At 45.4% G+C, this 21,654-nt stretch overlaps 2 protein-coding genes and 1 long non-coding RNA gene across 5 annotated transcripts; 2 read left to right on the forward strand and 1 right to left on the reverse strand.

The window, feature by feature from the left end:
• The first annotated feature begins 253 nt into the window (after positions 1 to 253).
• Positions 254 to 3,100, forward strand: LOC124474385. Its single transcript, XR_006956819.1, has 2 exons — positions 254 to 336; positions 1,926 to 3,100. It is a non-coding gene; the product is annotated as an uncharacterized LOC124474385 (long non-coding RNA).
• Positions 2,993 to 4,764, reverse strand: mzt1 (mitotic spindle organizing protein 1). Its single transcript, XM_047030437.1, has 3 exons — positions 4,489 to 4,764; positions 3,936 to 4,081; positions 2,993 to 3,385 (listed from the first exon to the last, which is right to left on the reverse strand). The coding sequence occupies exons 1-3, from the start codon at positions 4,541 to 4,543 to the stop codon at positions 3,362 to 3,364; spliced, it is 225 nt and encodes a 74-aa protein (XP_046886393.1). The 5' UTR covers positions 4,544 to 4,764; the 3' UTR covers positions 2,993 to 3,361.
• On the forward strand, positions 4,069 to 9,858 carry bora (bora aurora kinase A activator). Of its 3 annotated transcripts, none has more exons than XM_047030433.1 (12): positions 4,069 to 4,101; positions 5,939 to 6,114; positions 6,338 to 6,444; positions 6,639 to 6,684; positions 6,966 to 7,047; positions 7,176 to 7,229; positions 7,361 to 7,417; positions 7,606 to 7,832; positions 7,960 to 8,119; positions 8,321 to 8,853; positions 9,047 to 9,181; positions 9,272 to 9,858. In XM_047030433.1, the coding sequence occupies exons 2-12, from the start codon at positions 5,962 to 5,964 to the stop codon at positions 9,290 to 9,292; spliced, it is 1,575 nt and encodes a 524-aa protein (XP_046886389.1). In that variant the 5' UTR covers positions 4,069 to 4,101; positions 5,939 to 5,961; the 3' UTR covers positions 9,293 to 9,858. The 3 variants fall into 3 exon arrangements, with proteins under 3 accessions (XP_046886389.1, XP_046886391.1, XP_046886388.1); XM_047030435.1 differs by lacking the exon at positions 4,069 to 4,101 and adding an exon at positions 4,209 to 4,227; XM_047030432.1 differs by lacking the exon at positions 4,069 to 4,101 and adding an exon at positions 4,859 to 4,947.
• The last annotated feature ends 11,796 nt before the right edge of the window (positions 9,859 to 21,654 follow it).

Genomic DNA, 21,654 nt, shown 5'->3' on the forward strand with positions numbered 1-21,654 from the left:
GTCTCTTTTCTTCTCCTCCGAGGTGTTGTATTAGATATTCTATTATGTTCTAATCCCTTATACTATTATATCATATACCATTATGTTATTATATTAGGGCATAGTGTGTTATATTGGTATGTTATACTATATTTTATGGGATTTATTATTTTGCTGGCTAGGCTGGAGGCTGAGAGCAAAGCATGAGGAAAGATGACCAGTGATCACACATCAAATGTCACAATGGTGCTTTTCACTTTCAGGTAGGCCCTGAGTATTCCAGGTCACGTGACCCAACCAAGAAGCGAGAGTGGTCGCTGTCCGGTCCTGCAGAACGGATTAGATGTCGCATGTCTGGTAGCTAGCTGACCTTGTTCACACAAACACAAGCAAACCCTCACAGGCAAACAAACACACACGCAGGACAATGAAGTAGTAGTAATGAAGCCTAAATACCACTCTATCCATTTTCATTAGGGATATTAGAACATGTTTATCTCCTCGTCTTCATCACGGCACCGCCCTCCAAAGCAGCAGGTCAGTGGGTGACCAGGCAGCTAAGGAGACACGCTGCCGCCATCGCCGTCCAATCAGCTGTTAGACCTGCCTAATCCCCCAAGACAGCTCCTTTTCTCCTCACACAGGAGCGGAAATGATTCTAATTAACACACACATACACACACACACACATGCATACACAGGCCAGCATCATATGATAATGGGAATTGATTATGCTTATGGTAATGTGGACGGTCCGAGCCGCAGCGCGACCTTCACAGGGCTAATTGAAACAAGTGCTGCAACTCTCTGCCAGTTATCAAGCACAACAGCCCGTCATTAATCACCATGAACACCGCTGTCATAACACAGGCCGCCGTCTTCTCAGACAAGTCTGGGGAGATGAATATGTCCGTTAGGATGATCTGTAGGTTAATGGAAGCGGATGACAGGCGGCTCGGTGTAACGCCTGAACAATTCCAGCGAACTTCTCTTGGTGTGGTGCAGTGTAACTCCAGAACAGTTCCAGCTAAATTCCGTTAGATGTGGGCTTGTGGAAGACTAACACAGGAAATCCCAAGCATACACAGGAAGTAGGAAGCAATACGATGATGGAATAATCATGAAGTTGAACTCTAGCAAGGAGTCATGTAGGTTATGAAAACGCTATCAGGTTGTCCTTCCTCCTAATTCAATTTAGTTATCTATAACTAGAGGATTATTAGAAAACATTATGAACTATATCTGAGGCTTCCCTCTAATCAACAGTGCAAGATGACCACCTGTTAAACACAGTCTTAATGTAAATTCTACGCTTCAGTGCATCATTCCAATAATGTAATCAGAGACATATCATATCCATCATTACATAGTCCAACACACAAAATGCCAATTAGACAACAACAACATTTCATTATGATTAAGAGAAAGCACTAGGGAGTTCACACCACCACACTGTGAAGGTTGCTGCGTTCACATCTCCTGGATCATTATTCAATTAACAGCTTTGCTAATGTAACCAATTAATGCAGCAATAAGATAGCAGATATATGATTATTATGCATCTATGCAGCAGCAACTAATTGTACAGCAGATCAACCACTAATCAGTTTGGAAAACATCCAAAAACAACAAAGTCACCAAAATACTTTGGAAGTTTTAAAGGGAATCTGATAATAATCCATTATTTAGTCTGATGATCGTTAACGACTCTCTAAATTGTTTATTATCCAATATCCTGGCTATGAATATTAAAGGACTCAGAATCCTAAAACTAAACAGCATAACCAGTTATTAATGAAGGGTGAACAAGCAAGGTCAACCAACACTTGTAACAACTAACGCAGGAGAGATCTGGTCTGAACATCTTTCCATATTAGCACTACACTGGGTCTAGAATGGCTTGTCTTTCTTGTGACTGTTTTGTTTGTGCATATCTGTCTGTGTAGAAAACTCAGGTCCTCTAGAGAACCCTGGACCTGCAGTCAGAACCCTGGGTATGTCGTCACATCCCTGGGCTGAAGCCAGAACCCTGACCGCTGATGGTTTGGGTTCATTAGAGCAGAGCCTACATGCAGAGACAACGGCATCTTTTATGCAGCTATTGAAAATGTGAGTTATGCTCTATACAGTCTCACTTTTGAGAGGGGACAGCAGTAAAAGAACATGACAAATGTGTGAAAATTCAGAAAAACCTTCCAGGTTAACATACTGTCCATAGAGAGGATTATTTAACGGTTTCTCCTTTGTGGTTAACGTCTGTCCTGCTGACTGGACAGTTTCCATGGAGATGTAATTATTACCTTCATGACCTCCTTTTCTGTCTGCATGGGTTGTTATCCCTCCCTAGACACTTGTCCTGAAACAATGATTATACCCATCCAGTAAACTTGTAAAGGATCCTCACACACAGGCATCCTGAATTACATTTTCATTAGTTTTACTTTCAGCCTTAGAGAACAATGTTACAACTTTTAAAGACAGAGGTCAGGAATGAATTGATATGGGTTCGGGGGGAAAATACGTATTTTCATAGGCTGTGCCTCGTATCGGACACTACCTGTCCTGAAATAGAAAAGCACCACCGCCACCTTGTGGATATAAAATGCAATTGTGTGCATCTTCACTCACGGGGTGATAATTAAAGATTCATTCAGTTACATAAAATGTATTCAAATATGAGAAGCAGCGCCCCCAATTCTTGCTTTAACTTCTGCACTTTCCTCCTGCTCGAGTTTAATTTTAAGTGGTTTCACAAAATAAGCCAAGGATGAAAGCCCGCCTCACCAAAGGCAATTGGTGGGAACAGGATTACCAGAGCATAATTGGCTGGAAGTAGCAGGCCACTCCAAAAATTTGAAACTGACATTCCAATGGCACTGAGCTTTTTGTTTTGCTCAACTCTCAGAGGGCCTAAATTTACACATGGGAGCTAAATTGTTCATTTTTAACTGAATCTAATCTATTGTAACTTTAACAACCATCACTGTACAACCGCACAGACAGAAAACCTAACTTGTAGCAGGGTCATATTTATTAAAAAAAATGTAACAATTCACAATAAATTATCGATGCATTTTTTTCAACAATTGGATCATGTGATCTAAAACCATTGTCATTGTTGTGATTTAAGATGGCCAGCCTGAGCAGAGAAGACTGGTGAAGAGAGGAGATGGATGGAGATGAAGACCAGGTGCTGCACTGTTAAAATGTCTCCTTGGGACACAGGGGATGTCCTCTTGGATGAATGGTTTCAGCTCAGAGTGTGTACAGAGGCACTAGGAACAGGCCAGGGCAATTAACTGGTTTGGCAACACTGATGCAACGGACTTGATAAGAGAAAAAATCTTCTAGACAGAATCATTCCATGAAAATATGACCATCGTCAGTTGGTGCAGTTCTCAGAGGCCTGTAACAGAGAGAAGTTAAACAACTGATTATATACTAGTTTCTGACAAACGTACTTAATGTTGTAGTAAAGGAATCAGTAAGAAAGCAATGCAAGCAAGACCTATCTATACACTGACAAACTGATTTATGTGGAAACCCAAATAGTGAGTACTGGTAATCCACAGGGACAGACATCTAAGTCAGTGGTCCTCAACCCTGGTCCTCAGAGCCCACTTTCCAGATGTTTCCCTGCAACCTGATTAAAATGAATGGTTGTCATCAGCCTTCTGCATAGTTTAAACCATTAATTTGAATCTGGTGTGTTGGAACGGGGAAACATCTAAAACATTTAGGACAGTGCGCCCTGAGGATTAGGCTTGAAAACTACTAATCAAAGTGGTACCTTAGACTGAGTAATGCTCAACCTAGGATAGATATTGTGTATTTTCATTGCACACAAAAACAAAATTAAAAGGGGTGCTAAACTATCTCTGATCACATTAATAAATGTAGTGGAATGACTCAGTGGTGGGGCTACAATGTGCATTGGTGTCTGGTGGCATTTGTACCTTGAGGGAGTCGGAGGCCTTGCGCAGCTCTTTGATGACGGAGGACAGAGCCTCTGGGTTGATTCCCTGCTCGCAGAGACGCACGCAGATGGACAGGGATTCCATATCGAGGCCCGTGTTCAACAGCCGGGAGATCTCCAGTAAGACTAGTGTGGGGAAGACACGGGTGAGAAGAGAGATGTAGCTAAATAGCGACTAGAAACAGGCTAATAAATCATTTCCCGAAGAAAATGCCTAATGCTAAATACTTCTTTACGTCACTAATACTTGTCACCATGGATACGTTTGACAGGTAACAAATCATCAACACTGGTACAGTACTGGAGAATAAACTACTGACCTGTTAGATAGAATAACAATTTAAGTAAAAACTACGGGCAAAAACACTGCAACTAGGACATCTACACCACTGGTCAGCTAGTTTGCGAAGCTAGATTAGATCAGAATTGTATTTTCAATGGCTGGTTAGTTAGACTAGGGCAGCTAGCTAGCTCTAGCCATGTACAGTGCTACTGTAACGTTACCCAGCCAGACAAACTAGTAGTCCACCTACCATCCATCGTTTCCCGGACAGCGTTCATGTTTGCATTACCAGCGCCACTTGCCATGGGGATGCTGTTATCCTACCAAGTGTTGTAAGGTTTGCACGTTTTTAGCACCAAGCTATTAATTAAAAGGAAACGAATTCTCCTAAACATTTGGCTACGGCCAGTTAGCAAACAGTCATAGTCATGCACAGAAAGGACGCGCGGTTAGCTTGTAGATAACAAACAGGTCACACATCACAATCAGTCACAACATCCATACCGACACAAACCGGAATAAGGAGAAGTGACGACATTTTGCCCTGGTTGGCTGTTTTAGTAGTCTTCGTTCGGATAGGCTTATAGGCATTTCCTGTTTGGTGCTATTGGCTGGCGGGCGTCGTGGTTAAATTGAAACAAACGTTTGAACAGAATCACTGGACTCAAGCTTGCATTGCTGTTTGTATAAAAGGCTTCTGCTGCTAATAGTGAGTATCAGTATTACAAATTAAATGCAAATTAGATTTGTATTGGGAATTAAGCAAGTAGCCAACGCTATGCAGTAGATGATTATTACATCTAGCTCGAAAGAGCATCAATTTTGATGACTAAATGTGAGGTATTATTATAAGCCAACCACTTCTACTGGACTAGTACAGTAGGTAGTTTGTTAGCTTGTTTAGTTTCCTTGCAAATAGGGTTTTTAACTTTCTCGTATCAAATACGGAAAAAACGGTACGCTGGCGGAATATATGCATGTTATTATTCAATTGGAAAGGCAAGAAATGTGTATTACAATGAGTCTATAGCTTTACTAATCCTTTCATTACATACATTTGTGTGAATAAACCTAAAAATACATGATCAAATAAATCAGCCAAAAAACTAACAAACATCTCAAATGGAAAAAAGACATGAGTCACCAAGTCTACTATTAGCATAGCACAGGTGTGACTCCAACTGATTTACTGCTAGGATAGCTAGCTTTAGCTACACACAGTTACATGGAAAATAAACTAGAATACCCTATTTATATTTGGCTAAAGATACAAGATGCAAAACGGATGTCATAGGCTAATTTAGTCCTGCGGCGTTATTCGCCTCTGAAATGATGTCTGATACCTGATAGATCAATGTTTCCTGTTATGCTTACTTACGCTACGTACAATTGATGAGCATAAGAGGGCCTGTGAATGGATGACAGGTGGTATCACCCATAGACATAAATCAACTACTGTTGTATCAGATCTAGGCTCTGAAGAGTGCCTGGTAAGAGTACAATAGCTGTCAATAATAAGGGAGGTCCTGTACGGGACAAACCCTTTTCCCCAATATAGGGTATCTCCCAGCTAAAACAAGACAGTTGGCAACCCTGCTTGCAAAACAAAGTAACTTGCTACTTTTGAACACATTTTACTGTGAGTTGCCTCTAAGTGAAATGATCACCACTAAAAACGAAACCCCCATTATTTCACCCAGATCTAGGTTGGTGGCCAGTCAAAATGATGGATGGTCTTGACCCTCATATCACCCCAGAAACCCCAGGCCAACCAGCCATCCGCAACCCTTTCGAGAGCCCCAACGACTACCACCACCTGCATGAGTCTCTGGTCCCTAGCCCCTCTGTCTTCAAGACCCGCAAACCGTCCGGCGCTGTGAGTTTGGTGTACACACTTGGGGTGGCTTGGACTGCCTGGTACCATACTGTTTCACAATCTCTGATCTGAAGTGATTTAGCTGCATGTTTGATCAAAAGCTAGATAAATGATTTACCCCTATTGCCTCATGGTTGACCTCGTTAAGAGTCTCTCAGTTGGAACTATGCCGTAAGTGACTACAGGAATACTAACTCCCCTCCCTTACTCTCCTCTCTTTCAGACGCCAGCTAAGTTCAGCTGGTCCATAGATGACATGGCTTCCATGCACCCAGTACACATAGACGCCGAAGACATCCATCGCCAGTCCGTCTACTTCAGTCAGAGCAGGTCAGAACACGGCTAGCTGGCTAGTTAGCTACAATGCTAGCTGGTGTCTTGCTCTGCTGTGGCGTGCACACCATGGAGCTCTGTTGATTGATGACAGCAAAGATGTTTTGCGTTGGAGGTGTTAAGTTGTCTTGCGACAGTACAGTTGAGGAGACGCTGGCCACTGACACAAGCTTTGTTGTTCAACCTCTCAGGACAGACACCGATATAGAGGAGAAGAGGCAGAACGCCATCGAGCAGGTGGGGATCTCTTCTCTGTTAGTGACCCCAGATTGGTGCTTCGGTACTTCTGACAAACTTGTGTGTTCGTTCATCGTTTATCCCAAGCGGCGTACCGGGGGGGGGGTCTATTTGAACCTGCGACGTCTTGATCTGTGGTCAAATTCTCTATTGTGCTCTGCCACTGAGGTTAAGCTACGCCTATCCCCTTTAGATCTCAACTGCTGTTGTAGGCAATCAGCTCATGAGCTCAACGAGTTTGGACACATTGACAGGAGCCATGTTTTGTCTTCTCTTTACAGTTTTTCACAAAAGAAGCCATTGTTCCCTCCCCATGGGCAGGTCCAGCCAATAAGCAATCATTACAGTTGCAGTCAGGGAAAAGTATGTATAAAGAGTCTATCGGGCAATAGTTGTGTGTATGGTGTAAGTGGGTATACTGTTTAATGCACTCTTTTACAAGTCTAACTTTACTGAGTTTTATGTCTCATCTTGGTGTATTTCTGCACCAGGTCCCTTGCCCCAACTGATTATTGAAGAGCCTTTGATAACCAAGAAGAACAATGGTTTGTACTTAGCAGTCTTTGTAATAGGACTTGTTTTGTTTAATGTTACTGTTTAATGTTACTATTTGAATGATCATTGTAAATGTCTAACATGACTAATGATGTTTCTCTTCATGTTGTGTGTGTTGCAGTGTCCTGTCAGACAACCCTCTCCTTACCTGTGGGTTTAGATGTGGAGACAATACTGGGTACATCTTTCAGAATCTCTGAATACTCTGGTGCATGTAGCCTTTTAATGAGGAGTGTCTAGTAGAGATGAAGCCTTACTGAAACCTCTCTCTCTCCCCTGGATTCTCTCTCTCTCCGTGTATCTCTCTTCCTCTGTCCCTGCTTCTCTTTCTTATTGTCTCTTTCTGTCTTACTATGTCCCTTGCAGCAGCGTATTGCTTATCAGAGGAGCTTTGTGACCAGGTGCAGGAGAGCCTAAGTACTTCCTCTCTGAGGAGGAAGTTGTTCCTGGACGGCCAGGGCAGCGGGTCAGACTCCTCCAACCCCTCCAGCCCAGAGAGGGAGGCGTCCTGTGCGAAGGAGAGACCCCCAGGGGGAGGCGGACCTCTGTCCTCTCCTTTCTCCTGTGGCATAACTGCCATCACCCCCTCCACGGTAACCCTCCCATTTATTGTAGATTGGTTTATTAGTCGCAAGTTGCCAGTAGGTACTGTATTGTCATGTCAATGAAAAAAACAAAAAACGACTTTATTGACACACGACTGTGTTTTCTCCTGCGTAGGGACAGTTCTCATCCAGTCCCATCCATGGTCGTGGCCGGGCCTACAGCCTGGGCAATGGTGCCAGCCCTCTGTTTCCTGATAAGTCGTCCCCCGCCACCTTCAAGTCCCCTACGCTGTCTCCTATTGGTCCAGAGGCCACAACCACACCCCAGGGAGCAGGTAGGATGCTGGTCATGTGACCTCACACCTACTTTTCTCATAGTATGTACAATCTTACAGTTGGTACATATTCCATACAGATAAGTAGATCTGTACCATGAATTCTCAAATTAACACTGACTGAAGGGAATTATTTGTTTGTTATTGGTCGTATCATTGTAAATGTCCTTATCGGAGTGTGGTCATGTCACTTCCTGTCAGGTGAGAGGAAGAAGCTGAGCTTCGTCACCCCGGAGGCTGCGCCGCTGGAGATGGAGGTGAACGCCCAAACAGAGAGCCCCTACGTGGAGGGCTGCTCCCCCATCCGCAACTGCTCCCCCCTCCAGCCACAGGGCCGTACCCGGGTCAATCCCAGATCCAGGGCCCGCTGCTGGGCCTCGCCCCCTCGCGTTTCCCCCATCCTTAACCCTAAGCTCCTGGAGAACCAGAACGTCCTCTGGCTGCCTCCCAGCCCCCTGCCGGTCATGGAGATGGAGCCGTGCTCCCCGTCTCCTGGGCTGGCTGTGGCCAGGCTTGGGGAGACTCCTGGGTGCCTGGAGCCCATCCAGATGGAGGAGGCAGGAGAGGAGGAAGATGAGCTGGTCGCCACAGAGGAGGAGGAGGAAGAAGAGGTGCCATCTGTGTGTCTCACCAGCTCTCGTATGGGCAGTGCGTTGGCAGTGGACACATCCCACATGTTTGTGTCTCTGCTGGCCGAGGGAAGCTGCATCCCCACAGACAGCAGCAGTATGCAGGTGGGTTGAGGGAATAGACATGGGTCAGGGACAGGCTAGATGGGGGGGGTAAGGACTGGGCCAGTATGGGGGCCAGGGCTGGGCTATTGCTGGACTAGCTAGGTGCTAACATTACACAAAAATTTGAAGTAGGCTAGACATGGAGATACTTGGTGGTAGGTCACTTTCATTCTGTGTGTGGTTGTGTGTATAGGTGGACAGTGGGTACAACACCTACTCAGTCAGCGCTGCCAGCTTCATAGATGGCACCAGCTCTGACTGCCAGAGCAAGGAGTCATTCAGCACACACCCTACTGAAGACGCCTACAGTAGACACAATAGGAACCGGGTAAAATAAACACCAACTATATATTTTCATTTGAATTCACACTCACACAAACTCTGCGCAGAATTTGAATGGAAACTTCTTGTTTTACAGGCAGTTTACCCACACCACTGACTGATCTAATGGGTGGATTCTTCGGCCCAGCGGAAGCCCAAAGATGATGTCATCAAAGAAATGTTTACACGTTTTAAAGCACTCATGTGAATCCCAAGCGAGAACGATCGATGCTGTTTGAAAGCTGCTGAAGTTGCACAATACCTCCTTCGTGAATCCCAATCAAACCCCCACCTAATTTTACTGACTGACTGTGCCAACAGTCTCACTTAGTGAAGACATGGAAAAGGGACTGGTAGGACTTGACGTTTGGTTCGAGACTACATTTGTACTGTATTTATAGATTTTGTGCTCACTCAAGTTTAGCTTTGTATATGGTCTCATGTTGCAGCATTATAATGCATTGGTGTGATCAGGTCAACTATCAAGTGGAGGAGCCTGACCATAAAACATTCTAAAATGGTTGTTTTTAATCATTTTTTTGCTATTTATGTTGTGTCACCACTTGCCTTGTTGAGAAACCACTGATCTGTTTGTCTTTTTATAACAGAACTCTTTTTTTCTTAACTTCTAATGAAGTGGTATAAAATGAAATGTGCTTTTTTGAGCAACATTAAAAGATATTATCTCGACTGTTGTCCTGAACATCAGTTGTACAAGCTACAGTGCCTTCTCTACTCAATATTTTTTTTTACAATCGTTATGAAAATGTTTTCAATACTTCTAACAAGTTTCTTAAACTCTTAACGCACCAATACATCTACGACATACAATTGGAAAAACTGTTAATTTCATGCTCAAAATCACACAAGGTAAACTAAACTCAAACACTAATTGTCATAACACAAAAATACACTAAACATTACACCATGTCTACCAAAACACTAACACAAATTCTCTTTCCACAGGAACATTTAGTCAATCATAGCACAATGTCATAAAAAACACTAACATCAGATAGAATTACAGAAACTGCATTATTTTTTGTGTCAGGTCTCGCAGTATATAGATTGTATTTGCAATGCAGTTTCTTTTAAGGCTTCTCTACAATTGTGTTTTGTTAGGTTTAGTAAATGCATGCATTTTGTTTCTTTTACTCCAGAAATTCAGAAACAAAAAATGAATGACCCATCTCAGAGTAGCTTTATAGAATGTACGGTTACTGTATTGAAAAAAAGACAGAAACATAATTGCTGTAGTAAAAGGCTTCATTTGCAACAGAACATTACTGCAAGAAATATGCAATATAGCTGCCATTTACAGCATTACCCTAGCTCTGGGCCTTCTCTGAGCGCCACCACACATTTTAACTCCTCTCCCTTGCCCCACTCCTCTCTCTTGTCCTGGTACTTGTCTTCCTCTCCCTTGTCCTGGTACTCTTCTTCCTCTCTCTTGTCCTGGTACTTGTCTTCCTTTCCCTTGTCCTGGTACTCGTCTTCCTCTCCCTTGTCCTGGTACTCGTCTTCCTCTCCCTTGTCCTGGTACTTGTCTTCCTCTCCCTTGTCCTAGTACTTGTCTTCCTATCCCTTGTCCTGGTACTTGTCTTCTTATCCCTCTCCCTTTGCCCTTGTCCCAATCCTCTCCCTTGTCCTGGTACTTGTCTTCCTCTCCCTTGCCCTTGTCCCACTCGTCTCCCTTGTCCTGGCATTTGTCTTCCTATCCCTTGCCCTTGTACTACTCCTCTCCCTTGTCCTGGTACTTGTCTTCCTCTCCCTCGTGCAGCATTACTGTCTTCTTACTTTCTATGTGTTGCTCTATATTGTTGTTTTTCCACACAAGATCAGCCCAAAGAGGTCCTCTTTACTGTATGGTCATGCGATTGAAAGAACCTCAATACCTGAGTGTTTCCTAGTTGGGAATCAGCTGTAATTTACAGTATTTGCATAACTTCAACCAGCTGTTTCTCAGTAGCAATGGAATAAAATACAGGGGATATATTTGTGTTTCAATTCACAATATTAACAGCTGTTCACTTTGACTTTAGCCAATAAGCTAGGTCTTGAACATGATGTTATCTGTTTCGACATACAGTTTGAAAGCAATGGTAAATTGGGCAGTAAAAATCAATTGTTTTGGTCCTGGTTGACCTTGTGTGTAAAAGAAGTTCAAGCATTTTAAATTTGTGTTTACACTATGCATTTTGTGTCAAAGCAACACGATTTGTGTTAATTGTACAGCCAACACAGACATGTTGTGCTAACTGTGTCAAGAGTTCAAGTCAAGTTCAAGTCTTTTATTTTTCAGGTACACAGAACAACATAAGGTCAGACTGGGCACTGAAATTCTTACAGTAAGACAAGACAACGCAAGCACCTGGCATAACATGACATATAAGTACACAGAACATAATTTACATCTATGCTGATCTTAAATAAGTGAAACTTCCTAAATATACAGATAGCAATACATAATCGACTATACTAACCCTATACTAAAACTCCCTAAATATACAGACAACTTATTAATAATACACTATACTAACCTTAAATGCACATAACACCTATAACAACCCTATAACCTATTTTAACCTATGTGGAGTACAGTACAATAGTGCAAAATTGCAGGTCAGTGACTATGTCAATAACCATACAGGAGCCTGATGGCGAAGTACAGTGAGGTACAGTAGTGCAATGTTACTGATAGTGCAACCAGTACTGAAAGTGACAGTGTATAAGCGACTAGTGTGCAGTGAATCAATGTCCATATAGAAACTGTCCAGTCTGCGTGTGCGCAACCGGATGCTGCGGTAACGCCTGCCAGAAGGCAACGGGGTAAAGAGATTGAAGGATGGTGGTAACAGTCTCTTAGAAACCTGCCAAGAGTAGTGGTGGGTATAGATTTTATTTATCTACATTAATCTCACGTAATCTTGGAATTAATCTAGATTAAAATGGCTCATTTGAATTCCGGCATTGCTGACGGCCTTGCCTCGGTTGCACTCAGGGATGGATTAACGAACGGGCCTGCCGGGCCCAGGCCCAGGGGCCCATGAGCTCAGGGGGCCCATAAGCCAGAGCCTCCGCGCGTGACGTTGCTGTTATTAACATTGTATTGATATGAATATGATGATATGACACGATGCGCCGTAGCCGGTATATGCTAGACTTAATTCATTCATGTCAGTAACAGGGCCCCAATAGTCCTACTGAGGGATGGATTACCGAACGAGCCTACCGGCACCAGGGGCCCATGAGCTCAGGGGGCCCCTAAGCCAGATCCTTTGCGTGAAGTCTCTGTTATTAACTTTGTATTGATATGATACGATGCGCCGTAGCCGGTATATGCTAGGCTTAAGTCATTCATGTCAGTAACAGGGCCCCAATAGTCCTACTCAGGGATGGATTATCGAACGAGCCTAGCGGCACCAGGGGCCCATGATTTCAGGGGGCCCCTAAGCTAGAGCCTCTGCGTGAAGTAGCTTTTATTAACTTTGTATTATTATGATGATATGACACGATGTGCCATAGCCGGTATATGCTAGGCTTAAGTCATTCATGTCAATAACAGGGCCCCAAAAGTCCTACTGAAAAACTAAAGATAAAAGCGTCTGCTAAATGAATAAAATGTAAATGTAAATGTAAAGAATAGCCTAAACATTCACTTTGAAGATGTCACAAGAAAAAAACCATCATGATACCTTTAAAGTGAGTGTTTATCCCCTCAGTTTATCTATAGGACTTTAGAAGGGTTGAGTACTCCATGCAATATGGGCTCTTCAACTCTGTAGGGAGAAATCCAAAAAGCAAGTGCAAAACAATAGCATTAGAGCTCTGTCTAAGCACCCCCACCCCCAACCTACACACAAATGCGCTGTTTATGTGGCATTTCTGTAAAGTTGTTCTTCATGAAGACCCCATTATGATGTTATCCACCCCTGATCTGTCTGAATGGAGCCCCTCAATCATAACACATCATAATATTTCACTGTATGATCCTTTAAATATGTTTTACTGGTAGGCCTTAACTAGGGCAAGTGAGATTCCTTACATGAGCTTAAAAAAATTATTTTGAACAGTTTTTTGAACGAAACAATCTCGCGTTAATCTCGCGATAAAAGAATGAACGGCGTAAAAAAAACACGTCCAGGCCCAGGGGCCCGTGGTTTCTTAATCCGTCCATGGTTGCAGTCAAACATACTAGTGTGACGACGACACTTCCCTGCGTTACATCAGTGCTTGGCCCGGCATCTTCTGCATTAGCTAAGGGATGCTTTGTGTTTAGGTGGTATTTGAGCAGTACGGCGGTACCGCCGCGCCCATAAATCCTGAGGGGTCACCAAATCCAGAGGGGGCATCAAGTCCTGAGGGGCACCAAAAAATTGCCAACTGAAAAATCATCATAGTTGTAATAATTATAATGCCGATATTAATCCAGTATAGAAATATTCGGCACCTTTTAGGTATGTATATCACAAAACAGGCAGAACAAGAGATATATTTAATTGCTCAAAAAGTTATGATGGTGCCCCCTGCCACGCAACTTCCCAAGCTCGCCGTGGTTGCCCTTTCCTATCAGTGGCCTGACGAACTTTGACAGGAGGCTAGGTCAACTTTTCGAAAATGGCCTCAAAAAGACAACAGGAATCAGGGGCAGAAATAAGAAAGAGAAAGAAACTGCGAGATGATGCCCGTGCATCACTTTCAGGTAAGTCCATGTTTAATCATTGTTAAATCCGGGAAATGTGCTGCTAATTTACGTTATTGACGTTATTGCTAATGTTAGCACACTCAAATATGTTAGGTGCAAGCTAAATTGAGATTTTACTGTGAAACATGTCTATGTATTTTACAAGTAGGCTAACTGACGCCAGCTAGCTGTTAGCTGTTACTTTACTTTACATTCTATGATGCTTTTATTTTCGACTTATCAAATCGTTTTTAAATGAGTAATGGTGGAGAGCTCCTTATGGAGCTGCATGCTTTCAGTTTTAAATGTTTCTAATTTGGAAAACCAGGCTAAGAAACGTAAGGGTGGGGCTGAAAAATTAAGGGACAAAAAGACATCACCTTCACTAGACAAGGTTTTACCAATTGAAAAACGGCTGTCTATTTTATATGAAGCTTAAAAAAAAAAATTGCGCTGAAGTAAAGGCCCAAACATTCTGCTCGCGCGTGTTGTGCGCTCGCATTAAGTCGGGAACTCCGTAACTAACTAGCATCACATCATACACAGAATGTGGATGCATTGGCTGGGCAGCTGTGGTGGCGTATAGGAGCCGGCTCTGGTGGGCCGGTCTGGATCAAAGTCCAGGGCCTATTTTTACTCCCAGTCCGTCCCTGCCAAGCCCTGATCAACCACCCTCAACCCGCTGTTTAGGGACAGATACACAGCAGAGAACCACCACTAATAGGTGTTACATTGTGATGCTGCTGCTGTTGTGTTAGGCTATTGGTATTGAGTTATATGTTTGGTAATAAAAAGTTAAACTGGCAAAAATAAACAGGTTTTTTTCGGGGGGGGGGGGGGGGGGGGGGGCATAATAAAGGAGTTATGCCTAGGGCACCAAAATGGCTAGAAGCTATGGAGGATTATAGGGGCCAAAACTAAATAAATAAATACTTGGATAATTAAATAGCTATATAACACAATGCTTAGATAAATGACACAAAATATATAAATGTTACATGTATTTGTGTGTATATATATATATGTTTACGTTTTCATGTGTTTACATTTATTCATTTATACTTACATTTATTCATTTATACTTACATTTATTTATTTATACTTACATTTATTTATTTATACTTACATTTATGTATTTATACTTACATTTATCCACGGTGAAACTTCCTGCAGCAAAATAAATCTGTCGTCCCCCGTCACCAAGTCCGGGGGCGGGTCAAAGCCTCTGATTGGTGGTTCAACTTGAATCGACTGCTTTTGACTATTCCAAGGTGGCAGCACCTTGTGCGGATTCAATGAATGAAATATTGAATGCTACAGTGGTCGAAATGTTGGCGGAAGCTGAAGAGATGGAGGCACCTGCCAGTTCACTTTTTTTTTAACATCATATTGAGAGCTTCGCTGAAATTATAGGAATGATATTGGCCCTAACTGACAGACATCAATGAAAATGTGTTCACGATTTTGTGTCATTTATTTAAGCTTTGTGTTATATAATTATTTATTTATCCAAATATTTATTTATTTAGTTTTGGCCCCTATAATCCTCCATAAGAAGCGGCACTGCATGATGCAACTCTTAAATAACCAGTGACGTGCAGTCAGGGTAGGCAAGGTCGGCACTGCCTACCCTGCCAAAATTCAAACGTAAAAATGTTTATTAAATAATTGTATTTACTAAACTTGTATCACCACCCCTCCTTGAGTCACCACCTTACCGCGGTGGAGGGGTTTGCGTGTCCTAGTGATCCTGGAAGCTATGTTGTCGGGGGCTTCATGCCCCTGGTAGGGTCACCCAAGGCAAACAGGTTCCAGGTGAAAGACCAGACAAAGAGTGGCTCAAAAAACCAACCATGAAGAAATACAACAATGGTTCTCAGTTGCCCCTGCCCGGAAGCGGGTCACCGGGGCCCCCCCCTGGAGCCAGGCCCGGGGGTGGGGCTCGATGGCGAGCGCCTGGTGGCCGGGCCTTTTCCCATGGGGCCCGGTCGGGCACAGCCCGAAGAGACAACGTGGGACCCTCTTCCAGTGGGCTCACCATCCGCAGGAGGGGTCATGGGGGTCGGGTGCAGTGTGAGACGGGCGGCGGCCGAAGGCGGGGGCCTTGGCGGTCCGATCCTCGGCTGCAAAAGTTAGCTTTAGGGACGTGGAACGTCACCTCGCTGGCGGGAAAGGAGCCTGAGCTGGTGCGCGAGGTAGAGAGTTTCCGGCTAGATATAGTCGGCCTCGCCTCGACGCACAGCGTGGGCTCCGGAACCAGTCTCCTTGAGAGGGGCTGGACTCTCTTCCACTCTGGAGTTGCCCCTGGTGAGAGGCGTCGAGCTGGGGTGGGAATACTGGTTTCCCCTCGGTTCGGCGCCTGTACATTGGGGTTCACCCCGGTGGACGAGAGGGTAGCCTCCCTCCGCCTTCGGGTGGGGGGACGGGTCCTCACTGTCGTTTGTGCTTATGCACCAAACGGCAGCTCAGAGTACCCACCCTTTTTGGAGTCTCTGGGGGGGGTGCTGGAAAGCGCTCCTCCTGGGGATTCCCTCGTCCTCCTGGGGGACTTCAATGCTCATGTGGGCAATGACAGTGAGACCTGGAGGGGCGTGATTGGGAGGAACGGCCCCCCCGATCTGAACCCGAGTGGTGTTTTGTTGTTGGACTTCTGTGCTAGACACGGTTTGTCCATAACGAACACCATGTTCAAGCATAAGGGTGTCCATATGTGCACCTGGCACCAGGACACCCGAGGTCTCAGTTCGATGATCGACTTTGTAGTCGTGTCATCGGACTTGGGGCCGCATGTCTTGGACACTCGGGTGAGGAGAGGGGCGGAGCTGTCAACTGATCACCACCTGGTGGTGAGTTGGCTTCGATGGTGGGGGAGGACGCCGGTCAGGCCTGGCAGGCCCAAACGTAATGTGAGGGTCTGCTGGGAACGTCTGGCGGAACCCTCTGTCAGAAGGAGCTTCAACTCCCACCTCCGGGAGAGCTTCGATCATGTCTCGGGGGGGGCCGGGGACATTGAGTCCGAATGGGCCATGTTCCGGGCCTCCATTGTTGAAGCGGCTGACCGGAGCTGCGGCCGCAGGGCGGTCGGTGCATGTCGCGGCGGTAACCCTCGGACCCGGTGGTGGACTCCGGAGGTGAGGGATGCCGTCAAGCTGAAGAAGGAGGCCTATCGGACTTTATTGGCTGGTAGGACTCCAGAGGCAGCTGATGTGTACCGGCAGGCCAAGCGGAACGCGGCTTTGGCGGTCGCGGAGGCAAAAACCCGGGCATGGGAGGAGTTCGGCGAGGCCATGGAGAATGACTTCCGAACGGCTTCAAAAAGGTTCTGGACCACCATCCGGCGGCTCAGGAGGGGGAAGCAGTGCTCTGTCAACACTGTATACGGTGGGGATGGTGCGCTGCTGACCTCGACGGGGGACGTCCTGGATCGGTGGAAGGAATACTTCGAAGACCTCCTTAATTCCACCAACACGCTTTCCGACGTGGAGGCAGAGTCTGGGGACATCGGGGGGGGCCCTTCTATCTCTGGGGCTGAGGTCGCCGAGGTGGTTGAAAAGCTCCGCGGTGGCAGGGCCCCTGGGGTGGATGAGGTCCGCCCGGAGTTCCTTAAGGCTCTGGATGTTGTAGGGCTGTCTTGGTTGACACGACTCTGCAACATCGCGTGGACATCGGGGACAGTGCCTCTGGACTGGCAGACCGGGGTGGTGGTTCCCCTCTTTAAAAAGGGGGACCGGAGGGTGTGCTCCAACTTTAGGGGGATCACACTCCTCAGCCTCCCTGGGAAAGTCTATTCAGGGGTCCTGGAGAGGAGGGTCCGTCGGATTGTCGAACCTCGGATTCAGGAGGAGCAATGTGGTTTTCGTCCTGGCCGTGGAACAGTGGACCAGCTTTATACCCTCCGCGGAGTCCTGGAGGGTACATGGGAGTTCGCCCAACCAGTCTACACATGTTTTGTGGATTTGGAAAAGGCGTTCGACCGTGTCCCTCGGGGGCTCATGTGGGGGGTGCTCCGAGAGTACGGGGTACCGGATTTCCTGATCGGGGCTGTCCGGTCCCTGTACGACCGGTGCCAGAGTTTGGTCCGCATTGCCGGTAGTAAGTCGAACTTGTTTCCGGTGAGGGTTGGACTCCGCCAGGGCTGCCCTATGTCACCGATTCTGTTCATTACCTATATGGACAGAATTTCTAGGCGCAGCCAGGGTGTTGAGGGGGTCCGGTTTGGTGACCTCAGGATCGGGTCGCTGCTTTTTGCGGATGATGTGGTCCTGTTGGCTTCATCGGGCCGTGACCTTCAGCTCTCACTGGAGCGGTTCGCAACCGAATGTGAAGCGGCTGGGATGCGAATCAGCACCTCCAAATCTGAGGCCATGGTAATCGACCGGAAAAGGGTGGAGTGCCATCTCCGGGTCGGGGAGGAGATCCTGAACCAAGCGGAGGAGTTCAAGTATCTCGGGGTCTTGTTCACGAGTGAGGGAAGAATGGAGCGCGAGGTCGACAGGCGGATCGGTGCGGCGTCCGCAGTGATGCGGGCTCTGCATCGGTCCGTCGTGGTGAAGAAGGAGCTGAGTCGAAAGGCGAAGCTCTCTATTTACCAGTCGATCTACGTTCCTACCCTCACCTATGGTCACGAACTATGGGTAGTGACCGAAAGAACGAGATCGCGAATACAAGCGGCCGAAATGAGCTTTCTCCGTAGGGTGTCCGGGCTCTCCCTTAGAGATAGGGTGAGAAGCTCGGTCATCCGGGAGGGGCTCAGAGTAGAACCGCTGCTCCTCCGCGTCGAGAGGAGCCAGCTGAGGTGGCTCGGGCATCTGATTAGGATGCCTCCTGGACGCCTCCCTGGTGAGGTGTTCCGGGCACGTCCCACTGGGAAGAGGCCCCGGGGAAGACCCAGGACACGCTGGAGGGACTATGTCTCTCAGCTGGCCTGGGAACGCCTTGGGGTCCCCCAGGAAGAGCTGGCGGAAGTGGCCGGGGGGAGGGAAGTCTGGGCCTCCCTGCTTAGGTCGCTGCCCCCGCGACCCGATCCCCGGACAAGCGGCAGATGACGACGACGACGACGACGACGACGAAACTTGTATTTGTATTTTTACTGATTATTCTTGTGATTTATATATGCAATATGTGTGTTATTCCAATTGTTTAGACGTTACGATGACAAATGTAGCAGTTATGCATAATCAAATACAACAAAATGGTAGAATAAGCAGTGCTTTTACTGTCCATTCATTGCGGACGACAACGAAAAACTCATGTTGCGCATGCGCACTTCGATCCTGTATTCTTTAACATGTACGTCGAAAAGCACAACTCTGCTGTGCCTTTGCACGTAAATATGTTATGCCAGTAATCATCTACGTTACGTATCAAACATGGACCGATTACAATCGAGATATTACTGGAAATATGCGCAGCAACGTCATTACACTGGCTACGTTGTAAGCGTAATCCCCGCAAAATTCAAGTCAAAATGACAGCAGCGGTGTCTGCCGATATCAGAGTTGAGGAATTTCTCCAAACTCGATTTTATTCAAAAAAGGAGTTAATAGCAAGAGGGAGGTCTAACGCCAGACTTAGATGGACTACTGCAGCAAAAGGGACAACATGTTTTCGATCTTTTCAAACAGACTGGCATGAAAAAATTAGCTATGTGGCTGTGCTAACATTCAGCGGCTGTAAGCTACTGCCTACTGTTTACTGCATTTACTGTTTTGAACATAGTAGCCTAACAATAAATTTGGTAATCTGGCTTTCATAACTCACTGCCTACCCTCTTACTGACATCACCGCACGTCACTGTAAATAACTATTTAGCTGGTCGGCTCCATGACTCCGGGTAGATTGGGCTCTTGAGACTGCTCACCAAAAGAACGAATGGGAACCCACCTGTCGAGCAGATTAAGACGTTTTCGTAGGTAGGCCTACCTGGTGAAAAATATCCTTAACTTTCCTATACTTTTAGCTAGATTCTGAGGGCTCGCGACTAAAAAAAAGAAGAAGCGGCACTGCATGATGCAACTCTTAAATAACCAGTGACGTGCAGTCAGGGTAGGCAAGGTCGGCACTGCCTACCCTGCCAAAATTCAAACGTAAAAATGTTTATTAAATAATTGTATTTACTAAACTTGTATTTGTATTTTTACTGATTATTCTTGTGATTTATATATGCAATATGTGTGTTATTCCAATTGTTTAGACGTTACGATGACAAATGTAGCAGTTATGCATAATCAAATACAACAAAATGGTAGAATAAGCAGTGCTTTTACTGTCCATTCATTGCGGACGACAACGAAAAACTCATGTTGCGCATGCGCACTTCGATCCTGTATTCTTTAACATGTACGTCGAAAAGCACAACTCTGCTGTGCCTTTGCACGTAAATATGTTATGCCAGTAATCATCTACGTTACGTATCAAACATGGACCGATTACAATCGAGATATTACTGGAAATATGCGCAGCAACGTCATTACACTGGCTACGTTGTAAGCGTAATCCCCGCAAAATTCAAGTCAAAATGACAGCAGCGGTGTCTGCCGATATCAGAGTTGAGGAATTTCTCCAAACTCGATTTTATTCAAAAAAGGAGTTAATAGCAAGAGGGAGGTCTAACGCCAGACTTAGATGGACTACTGCAGCAAAAGGGACAACATGTTTTCGATCTTTTCAAACAGACTGGCATGAAAAAATTAGCTATGTGGCTGTGCTAACATTCAGCGGCTGTAAGCTACTGCCTACTGTTTACTGCATTTACTGTTTTGAACATAGTAGCCTAACAATAAATTTGGTAATCTGGCTTTCATAACTCACTGCCTACCCTCTTACTGACATCACCGCACGTCACTGTAAATAACTATTTAGCTGGTCGGCTCCATGACTCCGGGTAGATTGGGCTCTTGAGACTGCTCACCAAAAGAACGAATGGGAACCCACCTGTCGAGCAGATTAAGACGTTTTCGTAGGTAGGCCTACCTGGTGAAAAATATCCTTAACTTTCCTATACTTTTAGCTAGATTCTGAGGGCTCGCGACTAAAAGACTAAATTAAGTAACGCGTTACTTGTTTAAACAAGGAACTAGTAACGGATTATATTCAATTCGAAATAAGCTAAATCTTGCCAGTTAAACGGCATCACCTATGGAGGACAACTTTCCTTGGAAGAGTTAAAAACTCCACAGTCTTGAGTCACAATCTACAATCTGGTTCGTCATCAATTTGAATCTCACAGGGAATGCGGGTAGCGATTAGGGATGGGCATTCGACTAAATTGTCTTAATCGATCGTCGGGAGAATTAACGATCGATTTTCGATTAATCATTAACATTTTTATATTAAAATTCACTATTTATAGGCTATATTAAAATGCAGTGATCTCATTGAGATCTTTATTACAAGATGAAGTCTTTCTGTACTCCTACAACTCCTCCAACAGCGGAGCCGACAGCTAGGTGCACACAACTGACCCTCGTTTTTTTTTTCTTTCCAAAATACCAGCCTGGTGACCGTCAGTCCAGCTGCCGAAAACACCCGTTCTGAGGAGACTGACGTCACTGTGATACACAGGTACCTCCGTGCTAACTTGGCAAGCCTGGGGAACCTTTTTCCATTCACTTTCCACCAGACTGTAGGGGTGCTATCGAGGGGTGGGGGAGCTTCCCTCAGAAAGTTCTCAAGTTCTGCTTCGATGCCACACTCGCATTGAGAGGTATAGTGCTTCCCAAGGAGTTGTGTCATAGCATAGACATGCTGGGAGGCCGCGACTCCAGTGTTTGCGCTCCCCTCGTCCGTGTCAGACA

This window comes from Hypomesus transpacificus, chromosome 12 (genome assembly GCF_021917145.1).
Source record: "Hypomesus transpacificus isolate Combined female chromosome 12, fHypTra1, whole genome shotgun sequence".
In the NCBI taxonomy this organism is placed as follows: domain Eukaryota; kingdom Metazoa; phylum Chordata; class Actinopteri; order Osmeriformes; family Osmeridae; genus Hypomesus; species Hypomesus transpacificus.

Coding starts and splice junctions, on each gene's coding strand:
- mzt1 (XM_047030437.1), bottom strand. CDS start 4,543: ATGGCAAGTGGCGCTGGTAATGCAAACATGAACGCTGTCCGGGAAACG. Junction 4,082..4,488: donor TGTCCGGGAAACGATGGATG/GTAGGTGGACTA, acceptor TCCCCACACTAG/TCTTACTGGAGATCTCCCGG. Junction 3,386..3,935: donor AGGCCTCCGACTCCCTCAAG/GTACAAATGCCA, acceptor TCTCTGTTACAG/GCCTCTGAGAACTGCACCAA.
- bora (XM_047030433.1), top strand. CDS start 5,962: ATGATGGATGGTCTTGACCCTCATATCACCCCAGAAACCCCAGGCCAA. Junction 7,048..7,175: donor ACAGTTGCAGTCAGGGAAAA/GTATGTATAAAG, acceptor TTTCTGCACCAG/GTCCCTTGCCCCAACTGATT. Junction 7,833..7,959: donor CTGCCATCACCCCCTCCACG/GTAACCCTCCCA, acceptor TCTCCTGCGTAG/GGACAGTTCTCATCCAGTCC.